Source organism: Gadus morhua, chromosome 11 (assembly GCF_902167405.1).
Source record: "Gadus morhua chromosome 11, gadMor3.0, whole genome shotgun sequence".
In the NCBI taxonomy this organism is placed as follows: Eukaryota; Metazoa; Chordata; class Actinopteri; order Gadiformes; family Gadidae; genus Gadus; species Gadus morhua.
This window is the reverse complement of record NC_044058.1, coordinates 2,870,468-2,888,873: the sequence shown is the minus strand read 5'-3', so window position 1 is coordinate 2,888,873 and position 18,406 is coordinate 2,870,468. Positions and strand designations below refer to the sequence as shown.

The 18,406-nt window shown below is 47.5% G+C and overlaps 1 protein-coding gene across 1 annotated transcript; it reads left to right on the top strand.

The window, feature by feature from the left end:
* Positions 1-14,912: 14,912 nt before the first annotated feature.
* LOC115554632 (zinc finger MYM-type protein 1) lies at positions 14,913-17,765 on the top strand. The gene is made up of 2 exons (XM_030371422.1): positions 14,913-17,486; positions 17,583-17,765. Exon 1 carries the CDS (start codon positions 15,136-15,138, stop codon positions 17,476-17,478), a length of 2,343 nt encoding a protein of 780 aa, XP_030227282.1. The 5' UTR covers positions 14,913-15,135; the 3' UTR covers positions 17,479-17,486; positions 17,583-17,765.
* Positions 17,766-18,406: the final 641 nt, after the last annotated feature.

The following is an 18,406-nucleotide window of genomic DNA, read 5'->3' as shown; positions in this document are numbered from 1 at the left end:
TTATATCTCAACACTGGCTTGGGAACGCCTCGGGATCCCCCCGTCAGAGCTGGTTAATGTGGCCCGGGAAAGGGAAGTCTGGGGCCCCCTGCTTGAGCTGCTCCCCCCGCGACCCGACCCCCGATAAGCGGACGAAGATGAGATGATGATGAGAGTGTTTAGTTTGCGTGTGTTTAAACAGAGCACACACACGCGCCCGCATTCATTAATTCTTTTTAACACTCACTCGCGGTAAAACAATGTTTTTCACGATCAAATAGGCCTACTCATCAATCCTAAAAGTTATGGGCATGTACGCCTACACGATGTCTGTGTCAAGAAAATATGTGTTTGCTGTACGGTGTTTGCAGATGCATTGATTGAAAAGTAGCCTACAAATTATTACCGTTGCATCAGCTGTTCTTTCCCAAATAATTTACCAAGAATGTGCGGCTAGGTAGATGAGAGAAGCAAAGTGTATGCGCGAGGTGCACAAGCAATCCGTATGCATCGCATGCGCATGTATTCTTGCGCCCTTAAAATAGCATCTGAACAACGCGCCACTGACTTTAAACCAGGTATTTCCTGGTCAGTAGCGCAATGGTATTCAGAGACGGCAAAATACCGTTTGCGCCAGAACACGCCTCCTCCTTCCGCCGAACCGCCCCTTTGGGCGCAAGATCATTCCCTAATCTACCGGCGAGTGGCGCAGGTGGCAAAAGAGCGCTCTGCGCCAGTTGTAAACTAGCAACGACGCATGCGCCAGTGACTAAGTCACTTGCGCCGGATGCAAGATAGGGCCCTATGTGTAATCAATCAAGTATCAAGTATGTTAACCTGTCATCAAACAGTCCTCCTGTACAGTATTGCTGACGCATCTTGACATTTTTAATGGGATTTGTGCAATAAGCTAATTTTACTTCACCATTTTACCTATTCTATTCTATTTTAGCTATGACACAATTAGGGAAAGACAGAAAGACGAGGGTGAACTCTAAGATTTGGTTTGAGGACACAAAAACTGAGCTACAGCTGAGTGTGTATCAGGGTGTGCTCGCCATCCTGAAGGAGTATGTCATGGTTTTCCAGGTTGGAATTGGTAGCATTTTGTCAAACTAATATAAATAGCTGCTCTAAAGTCAGAGAAATTAAAGTAATCCTTTCCAGTCTACATGTTGCAAGCAGATACAGTGTGTTATGTAGGCGTGCCAAGTAATGGTGACCAACACTGAAATATGTTTAGAATAAATTCATAGATTCAAGAAGCCCAGAATTTGTGTGTCTCTTTTCATGTCCACATGTCAGTGTATTTTGTCCCCATTAGGCCTACTTGGGATATCTGCATAACATACTGGAAAAAGATAATGTTAACAAAAAAGTTGTTATTCTTGTCTGGGGTTCACTTGCTTTGGAACAGGACAGCATGACTGAAAGCCACATTTAGCTTTTTGAAATATCAGGGGAGCAAAATGTTGGCGCATAACCTAACACAATATTTGTTGAAGTATTTTCCAGGGGAGCCAAATCTTGGTGCACAAGCTTCACGATAGGCAGCTAGAGTTGTTCAAACTCTTCATGAGTTTTTTTATCAGAGCTGAGCACCTAAAGGATGCAACTCCTAAAGAGATGGCCAACCTCGTGATTGAGGGAAAGATGCTCCCTTTCACCCAGCTTTATATTGCACTGTAAAAAATAAAAAGTTGGGCAAACTCAAAATTGCAAGGCAACTTACTGCAATACATTTTTGAGTTTTGAGCCCATCAAAAACGTGATTTTCTAACTTGAAAGTTAGAGTTAAACCAACTAAGATTTTTATATTTTACAAACTCAAAAAAATAAGTCGGGGGTGTTAACTTAATATTTCAAATTAAGGTTAATATTATTTAAAAAAAAAACATTTCAAAGAGTGCAAAACGAGTTTTAAGTTCACTTTATTAAAATTAATAATTTGAAACTTCCATTTTACATTTCTCAATGCCAGACAGGCTAGAACAAGCAACATGTAGCTAGTTCAGCAGCAGAGTATCGCTGTCTAAATGCAGCAAACCAAAGAGCAGAACAAGTTTGACATTATGGTCAAACTTGTTCTGTACGAAACGGGAGCCCAGGTTAAACGGCGACGCAACTCTCGTGCCTCATACACCGCACGATCCCGAGAGCTGCCATTATTTAACACACATCCGCAACACACAGCGCACCGCACACACAACCAACGGACATGCAAGTCTCGGTAACGGTGGCGGCAACACTACGCACAATAAACAACACACAAACAATAAAGACCCCAAACCCGTTAACCCAACTTAACCTAACAGAAACAAATTGACAAAAGGCAATAAACCCCTTTTTCCCAACCGGCATCACGAATACCCAGACTCCCCGGGGGGTAGTGTCGAAATGCGCATGTGCACCGTAGTTGGCCCAGCCTCAGACAGAGTCTGACTTAAACCCGTGTGTCTTGCTAACAAAGAGACTACAGTGAGCCCAACTCTTGACCCAAAACTCAACATTGTTGGTTGGATTAAATTGCATTGCACAGTTGTACATGAATACTTAATGTTTTATATTCATTTTACTCAGAAATCATAATGAGACCAACAATTTTGAGTTTTCGATTTTACAGTGTGGAAGAGAGGCGGATTCATTCAGAACTAAGAGTCCCAGACATCCTGTTAGTATAATCTCAAAATGACCTCTTCCATTGCATTAACAACAGTTCTGACATGATATTGGCCTATTCTTTCAATATATGGTCAATGTTAATGCATTGGTTTTGTTCACTTTAGCTCCTCAAGACATTCCTGGAGGCGGTCTCTCAGGCCTATATCACAACTGGCCTATATCTACAAAAGAAACTACATTTGGAGAACCCCATCCTACAATCCCTCTCTGCTGTAGACCCCATCCTCAGAGGTCACTCGCAAGCTGTGATCCATTTGAAGAAGCTGGCCACCAACCTTCAACACTTCACAGACCCTGAAAGTGATGTCCACCTCGAAATAATGGGGTACAGTGTGTCTCCAGATTTGGCCTCATTCATTGAGGGAGAGGACATGGTCACTTGGTGGGCCAAGGTCTTCAATTCTCAAAAGTTCCCTGCATTGAGCAAAGTCGTGAAAGCCGCCCTCTCCATCTTTCATGGCCCATTGGTGGAGGCCTCCTTCAACCTTATGGGGGACATTATTGACCCAAAGAGCAGCAACATGGCTATCCCTACATTTAATGCATTCCAAACTGTTAAATACGCACTAAAATCAGGCAACATGTCCGCCACTCAAATTTTTAAGAGGGACGATCCCAAATATGGGAAATTGGATCAAAGGCTGTGTCAAAACATCAAGTCTGCTGGGGCAAGGGATGCGGCTGGACGCCAAAAGAACCGGATTTCAGCAATCGAGAGGGCTAAAGAATATGGGTACGAGAAAGCACAAACTGCAGAGGACAGTAAAAAGGCTGCACTCGAAGCCGAAAAGAGGGCAAGAATGAAGCATGCGGCCAAACAAAGGTGTCGGGCACTCGAGATCCTGGTGGCAAAAAAAATGAAGTAATTCTGTCAAAATGACAATGAAAATGTTGTTTTGTTTGTTGTATTAATCCGTTACTCTAGCTATTGCTAATATGTTAACAATTCAATAAAGAATGGAGTAGAAATCTTTGGCCCTTTTCATCATTGCGCCCCCTCCATGGTCTCAAGTGGGACTTGTTGGGCGCGCGCACCCAACAAGTCGCCGGTATGTACTCACTTTTTTGACCCTTCACCTGTTTGCATCCCTGAATTATAGCCATGTGTTTTAATATGAAATGAACATTAAACAGAACAGATAGGTGCAATAAATAGCCGCATGCACAAGGTATTCATGTTATTGATGTTAAATCAATATATGGGCTACTAAAACTCAATCTATTGTGTTGGTAACTTCATTCAAATCTATCTACAGTCAAGTATGCATTTAGACAAATACGATAAAATATGAATATAATATGTGCAACCTTTGTGGCTGTTCAAGACACACTGAAGGCATGATGCCACCATAGGTTTGCAGAGAACTATATACAATATACACTAGGGATGGGCACGAGTAGTAAATTCCAAACTCGAGTGATCGAAGGAATTCCTCGAGGATCAATCGAGTACTCGTTTAATCGAATCTATTTTTAGAATGCAACGCATCTGCAGCAGGAATAGGCCTGATGATGAACGGCAATATTACCAACCAAACATGTAATGCTTAGTCTCCATCAAAACAGTCTAAGAGTATTCGTTATTTATTTTTGCAAACGTTCAAAACACATTTTCCATACAAAAATAAATATGCGTCTCACAATTTAAATCACGTCGAACCAAGGCCTGTGACAGTTTAAAACAAACAAAAACAAAACAAGTAGCCTAAGCAATGCAAATAATTTAAAGCTGCAAATAAAACGGCAGCGAATGGACTATGGAAATACTCAGCGTTGTGATCTTCTCTACACGGCTGGTATTACAGCTGCATCTTGCGGCGGTAAAAATAGCCGACACAATTGGTTGCTGCGGGTCTGCTTTCCCGAACTCACCGTTGTGTTTCAGGAGCATATGTTGCCGCATAGTACTTGTAGTACTCTGGTAGCTCGATTTTGTTGGCATATTTTACATTACACCTCATGATCTGCTATTTCTTTAAAGTATTTCAATTCTTTGCTGCGCTTTGCTTTAACCGCCATCTCTTAAAGGTTGTATAGGTGATTTGCTTTTTTGGCCATTTTTGCAAAATTACTTGAAATCCTTATCATAACCCGCTTACAGCCACTGAGTTAGAAGTACTGACATGAAAATTAAACAAGTCAATCATCTGTGGAACGGGCAGGGCTCGAAAAACTCCAGCCAATCATTTCCATTGCCACCGAGTTGCATTGGACAGTAAGCACGTCAATCAAACGGTCGTACTGCACTCCCCCTCCCCCGCGCCCCGCGCGCGACCCCTTCGTGCAGTACTCGTGACCCAGAGCTCGTGACCCAGAGCAAGCTCCTGTTTGTTGTTATCCTGCGGTAGCTACTGGAACTAGTTAATCCACATTTGGACCTAGCAGTAGAAGACAATTTCCATGGCAGACAAGACGCCACCATCCCCACCACCACCACCACCACCAGCAAAGAGAAGGAAAACTCTTTTTCAGAGAGTAATTGATAATAAAAACGCTGAAAGAGAAAAACTGAAATCAAGAATAATCCTAGGCGCTGCTTTCGAACGTTGGCGGCAACTGAAGGACGAGAAGGGTCTAAAAACCGATGCTTGTGTGGCGGTTGACCTAGTTTCAAAGTTTATACCGTTTATACTCGGTAATACCGGTGTGGAGACGAGTGTATTACTCGGTGTGAAAATGTCCACACCGCGGCAACCCTAGTGAAAACCAGGACTTCCAATACAATTATATGAAACAAACATACATTTTCTAAAAATAGTAATGATTTATGTGACCGTTTAATGTTTATAACATCTGGTCCAACCATTGCAGCGAGAACGTATTCTCAGCAGGGGGTGCTGGGAAAAAAAAAAACTCAGCCTGCACTAGACTCGCAACTCGTTACATTGATAAAAAAAGATGTATAGCAGCGCAGCTCAATTACACCAGTGCATGCGCGGACAGTTGAAAATCGATCGTTCACATCCAGCTGCTCACAGAACAAGTTTAGCGCACCACCGCTACCCTCACACTTTTTCATATAACCTTTTTTCAGCACTAGGTCATATGAGCATTAAATAAATGCTGCGTCTCAAAATGCCTTGGACAGCAGCGAGGATGACTCGCTTTGCCACGGGCCGAAACAGTTCGGAGCGACCACAGCCAGAGCGAACACAGCGGGGCAGAGGAGTGTCAGGAATAGTCTTTGGTGTACACATCAGTACGGCCTATTTGCACTACTGTTTAGTGGCAATGCAGTGTTTTATTCGATGCCTTTTTATTTTCGTATATTATTTCAATGAATACAATTTATTTATTCATAAAAAACGGATCTGGTCTTCAAATCTTTTTTTTCAAATATAGGTCGTCTTACAATGGGGTTTGTGTTTATATTCGGACCAATACGGTACAGCGGGCGCTCACATGACGTTAAGCATTTCCTGGTGCATAATGTGACGCTTCAGAACCTAAAATCCCGTTTCTCCCCGTTGACACGACAACACATAACCGGCGTTTTCAGAAATCTCCACTTTGGCCGGAGTTTTTAGAAATGATCGTTTTCTGTGATAAGACAGGGCCTCGGACAGGGGGTGTTGCAGCACCCCCAGCACTCCTACTTCCCGCGGTACTGGGTGCAACTTACAGCTGAATGTAGTGCCATGTTGTTAAACGAAAACCTACGCTAGCCTGGCTCGCTCTCGCGCATCTCTGTTCGCGCTCGTGCATGATTGCGCGTCCAGGTACTTGGAATGGGTGGAGTCAGAGTCAGCGTTGAAGGAGAGGGGGTAGGACCATTTGAGTTGTGTATTTTCAAAATCTGCTGGCGTTTCGCAAATCACCTACCCAACCTTTAACTTTTTGAATTCTGGCGTGCCTGCACACGGCACGGAACGCGCCACACAGAAATTTGATACATTTCATTTGCTTTGTGCCCACGGCATGCGTTATGGCGCCGCACAGAAAATTGCTACAGTTGCTTCAGAAAACTATTTTTGTGTGTGTATATGCAAACTCGAGTTTGCCTGTCCACCAACCGAGTTAATTTGTAACGAGGAGTACTCGAGTAATCGATTCCTCACGCCCATCCCTAATATGCACACTGAGGGCATGATGCCACCATAGGTTCGCAAAGAACTAGATAAAATATGCACACTGAAGGATTGATGCGACCATAGGTTTGCACAGAACTAGATAAAATATGCACACTGAAGGATTGATGCTGTAAAAAGTGTAAATGCCCCCACATCCTGTCATAGTCCTCACTCCTGAAGTGGTCACTGCAGAGCAGTGTCCTGTCAGAGGCAGCAAAACCGTCCCTACTTAGGCCAATTTCCCACTTTATCCTCATCGCTCTGGCTTTGGGAAACCTTAAAAAAAGTGAGAAATGCACCCATATATATTAATTATTGTCAACATTTTCAATCAGTATTTAAGATTAACCACACTAAAAACGATAAAAAGGTGTCCAAAATTCCATTCAGTGATTGTGTTAACAAACATATTCTAAAAAGCCTTGTGTCAACAACAATCTAGCAATACTATTATACTAGCCCCGCTGTTCCTGTGTAACAGGACCTGTATTGTCTATACTTCCATGAAGTAACTAACGATTATCCTAAAAATAAAAGTCATAATATTGTAATATCCTACAGGTGAAAGGGGATCCCACGTGTTCTCGTTTCGAGAGTTCGCAGATTAACGCATCCGTAGGCTGCACAAAAGTCTGGCATCTTCACTTGTCAACAATTTCCTGTAGAATTCATAATGTAAGACAAAACAAACCCGATTGGAAATCATGTGCAGCTTCAGTTTAATCATGTTCAACTTAAATTATATTGAAAATAGCAATTCTGCCTCTCCCATCGATGTAAAATTACTGGGTAGCTATAGTAGCCTACCCGTGACACACAACTAAGCTGCACGATTAAGTCGTTTTTCGAAGAGAAAAGCTGCAATTTAAACATTTTCAAGCATCCAGAATTATAACCACGTTAATAACGTTTGTAAGAAACCAAACCGTTTGTAAATCCGTCATGATTTCAGCGATATAAGAGTATTAACGTTTGTGCAGATCACTGACTTACGTCCGCTACAACAGATTCCACCAGAAAGCTTTACTGTGGTAAGATGGCGGCCTATGGTGACGTTCTAGACGCCGTCGTAGGGCATCTAGTTAATATATATATTGTGGCGAATATCGAAAGCAGAGGCATGCTATATTCTTTAAGTCACTTTATTGAATCCTCCCGTCAACCGTAACCACAACAAAGCTCAACCGTCACCCCCTAACCACAACAAAGCTCAACGTCTTTTAACTCCTCCCCTAACTTCCGCACCGCAAAGCATGATGAGAACACATCAACCAATAGCAGTCGTACAACAACACAACAAACATAACCCCGGCGCTAAATTGCCCCCCACCAGAATGTCGCCTGTCCTCAGCCGACAACAAAGTCCTGATAGCGACGGGGAGGCCCCCGCCGCCTGTGAGCCCGTGGGGTCGCATGCCCCAGCCCCCCACTGTCTGTTCGACTCGGAGGACTCGTCGGTGTGAGTGGAGCCGTGCTGGGTGAGCTGTGTGTGTCGGGAAGTCCGGCCGCCAGGGGGCGGTAGGGTGCCAAGCGGTCTCTGTGTAGCACCAACACCCGCCCACGGGCAAACATCTTCACCCGATGCACAACATCGGAAAGTTGTTCCAGCACCTCACTGGGCCCCACCCACTGGCTGGTCAGTTTGGGGGAGACCCCCTTTTTACGGGTTGGGTTGTAGACCCACATCCTCTCCCCAGACATGAAGGACGGCAACAGAGGTCAAACCCCCGCTTTTGTCGTGCCCCCGCCTGTTCCTGACGCTGCCTGGCAAACTTGTGAGCCTCTGGCAGACGCTGCTGGTTGTCCTGCAGGTACTCGAAGCCCGGTATCCTGAGGACATCAGTGTCGGGGGGGGCGCCGAAGGCTAGGTCCACAGGCATACGCAGCTCTCTGCCGAACATAAGTGTGGCTGGCGTGCACCCCGTGCTCTCTTGCACTGCTGAGCGATAAGCCCACAGGACAAGGGGTAGGTGGCGGTCCCAGTCTCGCTGGTGTCGTGAGGTGGCGATGGCCAGTTGCGTGGCAAGCGTCCGGTTGAACCGCTCCACTAGCCCGTCGCTCTGGGGGTGAAGGGGCGTCGTCCTGGTCTTGCTTACCCCCATGCGTTTGCACACCTCAGCAAAGACTTGAGCCTCAAAGTTCCGCCCCTGATCGCTGTGCAGTTCTTGAGGTGCCCCGAACCGAGAGAACATCTCACACACCAGACGCTCGGCTGTGGTCACCGCACTCTGGTCGGGGACCGCATACACCTCAGGCCACTTAGTGAAATAGTCCATCGCCACTAGGACGTAGCGGTTCCCACTGTCTGTGATGGGGAATGGGCCCAGTATGTCCACCCCAACCCGCTCCATGGGGGCCCCCAGCTGATATTGCTGCAAAGGGGCATGGGAACGTCCAGTCGGCCCCTTCTTAGCAGTGCAGGAGTCACAGCAGTGAATGAAAAGCTCTGTGTCCTTCCTGCAACCAGGCCAGTAAAAACGCTGGCACAGCTTGTTGAGGGTCTTGGCCACCCCGTAGTGTCCTGCCCCCACCGAACCGTGGACCGCATGTAGCACCCGTTGGTGCCAGTCCTTGGGCACCAGTAACTGCCACACATTTCTCCTCCAACCTGGTGCACGCCAGACCCTGTAAAGCAGTCCATCACGCCGTGCCAGGGTGGCCCACTGAGTAGTAGGTCTTGTTTTCCACGGACAAGGCAGAGACAGCCTGCTGGGGGGGGCGTTCCTGGTTGTCAACCCACTGTCCCACCCTAGCCAGTGTGGGGTCACTATCCTGTGCCACCTGCCACTTCTGGTCTTCCATTGCTCCTGGCGTTCACATTGTCTGTAGTCCTCACAGGGGCGTCGGGACAGGGCATCTGCATTGCTGGGCAGACGCCAAGCTCGGTGTTTGACTTCAAAATCGTAGTCCTTTAGGGCCTCGATCCACCAGGCCACTTGACCCTCAGGCTCCTTGAAGCTGAGCAACCAGGTCAGGGACGCGTGGTCCTTCCGGAGAAGGAGCCGCTGGCCGTAGAGGTAGGGGCGAAAGTGTTTGAACGACTCAACCACCGGCAGGAGCTCACGTCGGGTGACGCAGTAGTTGTGCTCGGGGCGAGACAAGGAGCGACTGTAGAAAGCCACCACCCTCTCGCCCCCTGCTCCCCCTTGTGACAGGACTGCCCCCAGTCCCACGTCACTGGCATCCGTGTCCACTATGAAGCTGAGGCCAGAGTCAGGAAGGGCCAGGATGGGTGCAGTTGTCAGAGCAGCACGGAGCTGGGCGAAGGCGGCTGCACAGCGGCTGCACAGTCCTCCCAGCTGAACTCCCTCCCCTTGTCCATGAGACGGTGCAGGGGGGCGGCAATTGATGCAAAGTCACGGACGAACCGTCGATAGTATGAGGCGAGCCCCAGGAAGCTGCGCACCTCACCGACATTTCGGGGGATGGGCCAATTCCTCACCGCCTCCACCTTGGCAAGGTCCGTAGCCACGCCTTCTGGCCCCACCACATGGCCCAGGAACCTGGTCTCGCGCTGCAGTAGGTTGCACTTTTTGGGGTGTAGGCGCAGGCCTGCACCCCGAATGGCTTGGAAGACCTGGCAGAGGTTCTCCAGGACCAGCTCGAAGTCCCTGGCGTGGACCAGAAGGTCATCAAGGTAGACTTGATGACCTTGATGACCTTCACGGAAAACACTCACTGTTTTCCGTGGATGTGAGCCAGAACCCTCTCCATAAGTCCCTCGAATGTGGCGGGAGCATTGCAGAGACCAAAGGGCATCACCCTGAACTGCCAGAGCCCTTGGCCGATGGTGAAAGCCGTCATGGGTCTTGCATCTGGTGCCAGCTCCACCTGCCAGTAGCCGCTCCGCAGGTCTAGTGAGCTGAACCACTGTGAACCCTGCGACTTTGTCCAAGGCGTCATCTATGCGGGACAAGGGATAAGAGTCCTTTCTGGTTACATCGTTCAGGTGACTATAGTCCACACAGAACCTCCAGGTGTCGTCCTTCTTTTTGACCAGGAGGTCAGGGGCAGCCCAGGGGCTGTTGGATGGCTCTATCATCCCCGCCTCAGCCATCTCCCGGATCATCTGCTCTGCTGCTTCTTGTTTGGCAAACCCTAGTCGGCGGGCTCGCAGTCTAGTGTCAGTGTCAATTGAGTGCTGCACCAGGTTAGTTTGGGTGCAGTCCTGATTTCGCGCAGCAAAAATTTCTGTAAACTGCTGGAGCAGGTCTCGCAGTTGTTGACTCTGTTGAGCATCGAGTCCTTCACTGCTCCGCTGGTACAGTTCCTGGATCGCGTTGTCAACATCTGACGATGGGGGCTGAGGAGTCGTAGCCTCCACGGAGATCGCTGTTGTCGTCTCAGGGGATGGCGGTGGTGGCTGTGGAGGCGGCGATGGTGCAGCGTCTGGTGAACACATCTGGGCTTGTGTACACCCTATCTTCCCCCCTTGACGGTGCTGGAGGGTCAGCGTCTCCGTGCCGAAGTGAATGGTGTTCCTCGACACATCCACCCTAGCCCCCCAACGAGTCAGTAGATCAAGCCTGATGATGCAGGGGTCTAGAATTACGGCCACCCAAAACTTGTGGGTGGTTTCGGCGTTCTCCACCTTCACTGGCAGCGGGATTTTCCCCAGCATCCCAGCTAGTTCTCCAGTCACTGTTCGGATCTAACAGTCGGTGGGCGTCCATCCTGTCTCTGGAAGCACCCCTGGGCGCACAATGGAGATGGTGGAGCCTGTGTCCACGAGGGCCCAACAGGGATGTCCCTTGATGGAACAGAGGAGGTTGAGGCCGTGTGCGTGGCCCACCCGTTGAGGCCGTGTGCGTGGCCCACCCACGCCAATCTTGTCGTTGTTCTCAATGGGATCTATGGTCGGCTTGATGGATGGCTCCCCAGGGTGCCTACCCGCATTAGTTTCCCGACTGTTGGGCCCTGTGGTGTTTTGGTGCGGGGGCGAGGCAGTCCGGGGCCCAGTGGCACACTTCTCCACAGCGCCAGTATGGGTCGTTGAAACAACGTTCCCGGGACCCGTGGGTTGGTCGATGTCGGTCTGGTCGAGTTGGCGACGGACGAGCCTGGAAGACGACCCTTCCTTCGAAGTTCCCTTCTTCATCGCTGACGTCGGCCCGGCACACCTGGGGAGCAGATCGTTTGCATGGGATCATAACAGCCTCCACCCTCTCTGCCTCATCCAGCGCAGCGTTGAGGCTGGTCGGTGCCATGATGCGGAGGTGTTCTTTCAGTCTCTCTGGTGTGAGGCCGTGGATGAAGGCGCCCAGGGCTAGCTCCTCAAGGGCTGCTTCCTCAAACGTGGGGTAGCCCCGACATGCATAGAAGCGCACATCTGCCGCATTTGTACCCAGCGCCTCACCCTCTTGGCGGCGCCGGCGGGTCAGCTGGTCCCGAGTGTTGTCCTTTGAAACCCGTTTGCCAAAGTGTCGTTCCAACGCAGCCGCCAGTATCGCGTAGTCTAGTCGTTCGGTGGGCGTAAGGTCGAACAAGACCTGCTGCGCCTTCCCCTCTAGTGCTAGAGCAACGTGGGCAGCAGTGGCTTGGTTGCTCCACTGGTTATACGCTGCAGCCAGTCCAACTTGCGCTAGGTACGGCTCCAGGGCTGTAATGCCGGCGTATCGTAGGAGCTTGAAGGTGTCCCGTGGTGCTGGGCTAGCGATGGGCATGCTGGCAGCAGCGGCCGGCGGTGAGGCAGTCGGCGGCGTCCTCCCGGCGGCGGTCGGCGGCGTCCTTCCGGCGGCGTCCTCTCTGCGGCGAGCTCTCCATAACGGTCCACGACGTCCTCTCCACGGCGGCGGTGAGCTCTCAGCTCCGGTCAGTGGCGCCATCCTGACGGCGGCGGTCAGCGGCGGCGGTCAGCGGCTCGGCGGTGTAGGTCAGTGGTGGCAGTCTCTCTAGGCTGGTCACTTGCGGCGGTCAGCGTGCTCAACTTCGGCTGAAAACCGTCTTGCATGTTGGCGGGGAGCACTGGCACCGTCGGGTCGATCACTCATCTCCGCAGGAAGATCTTCGCCGAGACGCTGAAGAATAACTTCAATCTCGTGGATTTTCTTCGCTAAATAGCTTCTTGACATCGCCATCTTCGTAGGGGGTATTCATTTTATAAAATCCCGCTTCTGACACCAATGTGACGAATATCAAAAGCAGAGGCGTGCTATATTCTTTAAGTCACTTTATTGAATCCTCCCGTCAACCGTAACCACTGCAAAGCTCAACCGTCACCCCGTAACCACAACAAAGCTCAACGTCTTTTAACTCCTCCCCTAACTTCCGCACCGCAAAGCATGATGAGAACACATCAACCAATAGCAGTCGTACAGCAACACAACAAACATAACCCCGACGCTACATTATCAGAGGTCCAACCATGGACAAATTATAAAATGGACAACGGATTCCAAAATGGCGCCTATTCAGTCCTATGTAAACTGCTCAATGGCGCAGGGCAACATCAAGGAGAGATATGCTTCCGCATCATGGGTCTATAGCCACGCCCTACTTCATGACGTACCGGATGCAGAAATATTCTTGTTTTTTAGCATTGTTAGCATTGTAGCATCATAAGCGAGAGGTCTGAGTGATAGCAGTAATCCCCCGATGATTCTCTGTTTAACAATTATTATTTTAGATTAGTTTGCCCCTTTTTGACTTTATAAGAAAAGCACCTTGTTTATTCCTTTTCGAATGTTAAAACAGAAATAATAATTACCACTCGTTTTTTAATATATTTCTGTTTCTGAAACGAGAATCAAATGCCCAATATATGCACAGACCCATCAGCTGGTGTACCCAGGGAACTCACAAGGTGTTAGGAAGCAAAGGAGTCTGAAATGACCCCACATGGTATCATGGACCTTTTATGTGTGGGTGCAATAAATAAGACAGATATGATGGTGGCGGTGCCAGCCCCACGTCAGGTTTCAAAAACAAGTAATACTGAAACTGAATCTCAAACTTGATCCTGAAATGTATTTAACATGAAATATTGTACAGGGAGAGGGATGTGGCCGCAATTGATGGAGGAGGCAGTCAGGTGTGCAGGAAGACAACAACAGGAGTATGATGGACAGGGATCTGACATGGAAAGGGAAAACATTTTTATTTAAACATTCAGAGGAAATCAGGCATACTGTAAGCTTATGTAAATAAGATTACAGATGTCTAGGATGGTATAAATGAAAACTGTAAATGGCAGGTGTACTTTGCTTTTGATGGAGCCATAATGTTGTATTAATAAAAAGCATTTTATTGATGGGCACCTTTCAGGCCACTTAAGCACACCTTACATGCATAATTAATAAAATATTAAAAACACTTGGGTGGAGCGTGTTTGTCACTTATGTGAAAGAGCTGGAGTAACGGAATAAGATGCAGCTGGGCAGGGCGCTGAGAGGTGATGCATGAGGCATGATGGTGGCACTGCAGACAGGTACAGGAGCATGATGGACTGGGATCTGATGAGGAAACGAAGATTTTCCAGTTTCTGCAAACAGAAGAGAAGGGGTTTAGTGAAGGCTTTGTATCATTAATAAGATAGACTGTGACAAACAATCAATACCAAACAAAAAATAAAACTAAGTCTTAATTTAAAGCCCAGCCACCACGTCAAGGTGCAGGCCAAGAGTGGGAACATAGAACAAAGACTCACATCACAAACTCCGACAGTCACAACATGAAAAAAACGCATAAATACATGAAACATGTACATAACTACGAGACCATAGACCCACATCACAAACTCAGACAGTCACAACATGAAAAAAACATCTAAATACATGAAACATTTACATAAATACGAGACCATAAGATATGTTTGGGTTTCTCTTGTTTGATCTTAAAAACAAAATACACATAACATTAAGAAAAGAAGGGAAGAAAATAAAAGTAATAATAGATAAAGCTAAAATCAGTTAGTGATGGGCAAACATTTAAATGTACAAAAATTACAGAGGTCACTGATCGGATGTGCTGTTCAAAAAGAAATGCACCATTAAACTATTCCTTGTGCGCCGTTATGCAAGCTCCAAAGCCGTTTCTCAATTCCTAGCACGCGTACTACGGACAGTGGCGGCGCCAGGGGGGGGCTAGGGGGTGCTAGAGCACCCCCTAGATTGGCCATAGCACCCCCATAGCACCCCCAAGAAAATAATGGTAAAATAAGAAAAAAAAAAAAAAACATTCTGAGTTCTTAATAAAATGTATTGTGTGATAATAATATTTTAATCACAAAAGAAAATAACAGATTGAAATAAACAGATTGTTCACGTAGCACGACACAGACACGTGGCGTGGCGTGCCGCGTGCGTGAACGTGATTGTTCAAATGAGTAGTAGGCTAACGGCTAAGTAACAGTAATCCTGGCGATCGGTCAATTAATTTTAAATCAAGTGGTCACAAAATCACGAAAATGGATCGGTATTTGATCCGAAAAAATCCTCGAGTTGAAGGAGACGTTCAAGAGGAAGAAAAAAGGCAGGAGGTAGTGGATGATTCTGATGTAGAACAAGAAGAGGAAAGTCCTGGTCCAAGTAGTCAACCCTTCACCTCTACTGAGGGCGCCGCTGCTAGCCATGATGCTAGCACCCTGGGTGACTTAAGCATGAACGCCCAGGATGGTCCGAAAATACCAACATTACACAAATATCCAACTCGGATGTTTGGAGTCCAGCAAAGAAGTTTCTGCAAGGGCTGGATGGAACCATATCCGTGGTTGGAATACAGTGTATCCCAGGATGCCGTCTTTTGCTTTGCCTGCAGGCATTTTCTCGGTGGAGGAGGGCACGGGTTTCATCGGGAGCCAACGTATACAACCAGTGGCTTTCATAACTGGCGGAAAGCAACAGCATCTTTTAAGGGCCATCACGAAAGTATGGGACACAAATTTGCCATGGAGGCATGGACTGAGTTTAAGCTAAAAGCAAAAAGCGGTTCAAAAATAACAAATATGCTGGATAAAGGACATTCGGTATTGATCCAGGAAAACAGAAGGTACATGATGGGCGTTGTGGAAAGCTTGCGCTATACTGCCTGTCAGGGGATCGCACAGCGAGGCCACATTGAAGATGAGGATTCAGCAAACAGGGGTAATTTCCGCGAGTTGCTGTCTGTAATTGGAAAATTTGACAAAACCGTTCAGAAAAAGTCAGATAACAACCCGTCAAATGCAAAGTATGTGCACCATGACGTGCAGAATGAGATCATCAATGTAATGGCAGAAATGATTAGGAAACAATTAAGGGATGAGGTTAAGGACGCTGAACATTTTGCCATTTTGGTGGATGAAAGCAAAGACATCAGCAAAAAAGAGCAAATTTCAGTGATCGTGCGTTATTTGAACACGGAATCAGAGAGAGTGGTGGAGGAATTCTTGCATTTCACCCCAGCTGATGGACTAGACGCAAACTCGCTCTTTGCAAGCATCAAGCAGACGCTCAGTCGGTGCGGTATTGACCTGAATTGTTGTGTTGGCCAGTGCTATGATGGTGCCTCAGTCATGTCTGGATGTAACAACGGAGTCCAAGAACTTTTCAGAAGAGAGGTGCCGCAAGCAGTTTATATACACTGCCATGCTCATAGGCTTAACCTGGTGTTGGTGGACTGTGTGCATAATGTAGATGCTGCCGCTGAGTTTTTTGAGACGTTGCAAACACTGTACAAGTTTTTTTCGGGGTCAGTGGTGCACGATCTCTTTCTGAAGAAACAAAGGGAACTTTCAACGGCACAGCGCATAGAGCTGAAGAGACTGAGTGACACTCGCTGGGCATGCCAGTATGATGCTATCTGTGCAGTCAAGAGAACTCTCCCGGCTATCATCGCTACCCTGCGTGACACTGTTCGCGACAAGAATGCGAAACGGAGGACAGAGGCTAAATCTGTCAGTTCCCTTATGGATGAGCAGTTTGTTCTGCATTTAATTCTTTTTGAGGATGTTTTTAGAACTACCAAATTCATGTCCGATGCGCTACAGTCTCCCAATTTCGATCTCTTGACAGCGGATGACCTGGCCCAATCTGTGATCACGGCCATATCGGAGAAACGTACAGATGACAACTGGGCAGCAATCCGTAAGCAGGCAGGAGACATGTGCGTTAATACCGGGATAGCTACTGTACATCGTGAGAAAAGGCAGACCCAAACAGCTAAACATCTGGAGGGCTTTATTGTGGAGGCCCCGATAGAAAGACCAGGCATGGGCAGCATGGATGAACTGAAAACTCAGTCATTCTATCCTGTCTTAGACAGGTTGTTAATGGAACTCCGGCGACGCTTTTCCATCGAAGCAAATGGTGTACTGGCAGGCTTGCCAGCCCTAAGCCCTAATCACCCATCATTCCTTGACAAGCAAGTTATTCTGCCCATGGCTCGCCATTATGGGGTCAGCGAGGAGAATTTGTGTGCAGAACTCCATCAAGTTCGCCGGCTCCTGAAAAGGAAGGAAGAGCAAGGATGCACCATTAACAGCAACCAGGAGTTCCTATCCCTTATGCGGCCTTACAAAGACGCCTTCGTGGACCTCTACAAATTGATCTCCATATCTCTGACCCTGCCTGTAACATCTGCGAGCTGCGAGCGCAGTTTTTCTTGTCTGCGTCGCTTGAAGAGCTACCTGAGGAATAGCAGTGGGGATGGCCGAACCAGTGACCTTGCACTTCTGGCGATTAACCCTCTGCGAGCACGGGCTTTGGACATCGACAGGATCATAGATGCCTTCGCTCTCAACCACAACAACAGGCGCATTGTCCTGTTATGAAGACGTAGGTAAGTGAACGATTTTTCCGTGTTGTCTGTTGCATTCTGCTGGGTTTTTGCAATTGGGTTTACAATGTGTTTTTCTGTCACATTGTTCTTGTTTAGGTGGAAACTGACACCTGATCTGCTGGCTTGCCTGGATTTTGGTTTTTCTTAAGGATTTTAAGCATAGTTTTGTGTGCACTTTTTGATACACTTTTTGATATCTTATTATTGTGGTTTTGAGTGCCTACTGTTTGGTTTCATGTTTTGATTGTGACCTAAAATAATATAATCTATTTGAAAGCATTTCTGACTCTTTGCCTGTTTAAATTAATTATATCTGACGTTCTAATCTGCCGTCTTTAGTTAGAAGTGTATTGAACTTGGTATGTTTAGTTTAATTTGTCGCTCATGGTAGTGGTGACCTGGTAGTCATCTGGCGCAAACTTTAATCCACACACTGAAGTAAGTGAAGTATTTCGGATTACGTTATCTATAACATGCTGCATCCATTTTGACCGTCGGATGTGAACGCGGCTTTGTGCGCGTCCGTCAGAAGTAGCCTACTGACAATAATAATACGATCGATTTGAATGGCGCTTTTTATGTACCCCAAAGACCCGTTAGAGAGCAAACGTGTAAACATATGTGACGATATGGTGGGGAGGTGTTGTAGTAGAGAAAAATGAGACTCATATGATATCACCCTAATTTCATAGCACCCTCAGTAAAACGCCGAGCACCCCCATAGCACCACCAGAAAAAAATCTCTGGCGCCGCCACTGACTACGGACTCGATGACTTGCAAGCACGTACTTGGCAAGTCCGTACTTCAAGCACAGACTTGCGAGCACGCGAGTACGTACATGCAATTGGAACAGCAGCGGACTCGATGACGTCACCACCTCTGCTCGTCCGTTAACTGTGCTACGGCCTCATTTAGGCAT

What these genes read in the sequence shown, in the direction of transcription:
- LOC115554632 (XM_030371422.1), top strand. Translation starts at nt 15,136, where the DNA reads ATGGATCGGTATTTGATCCGAAAAAATCCTCGAGTTGAAGGAGACGTT.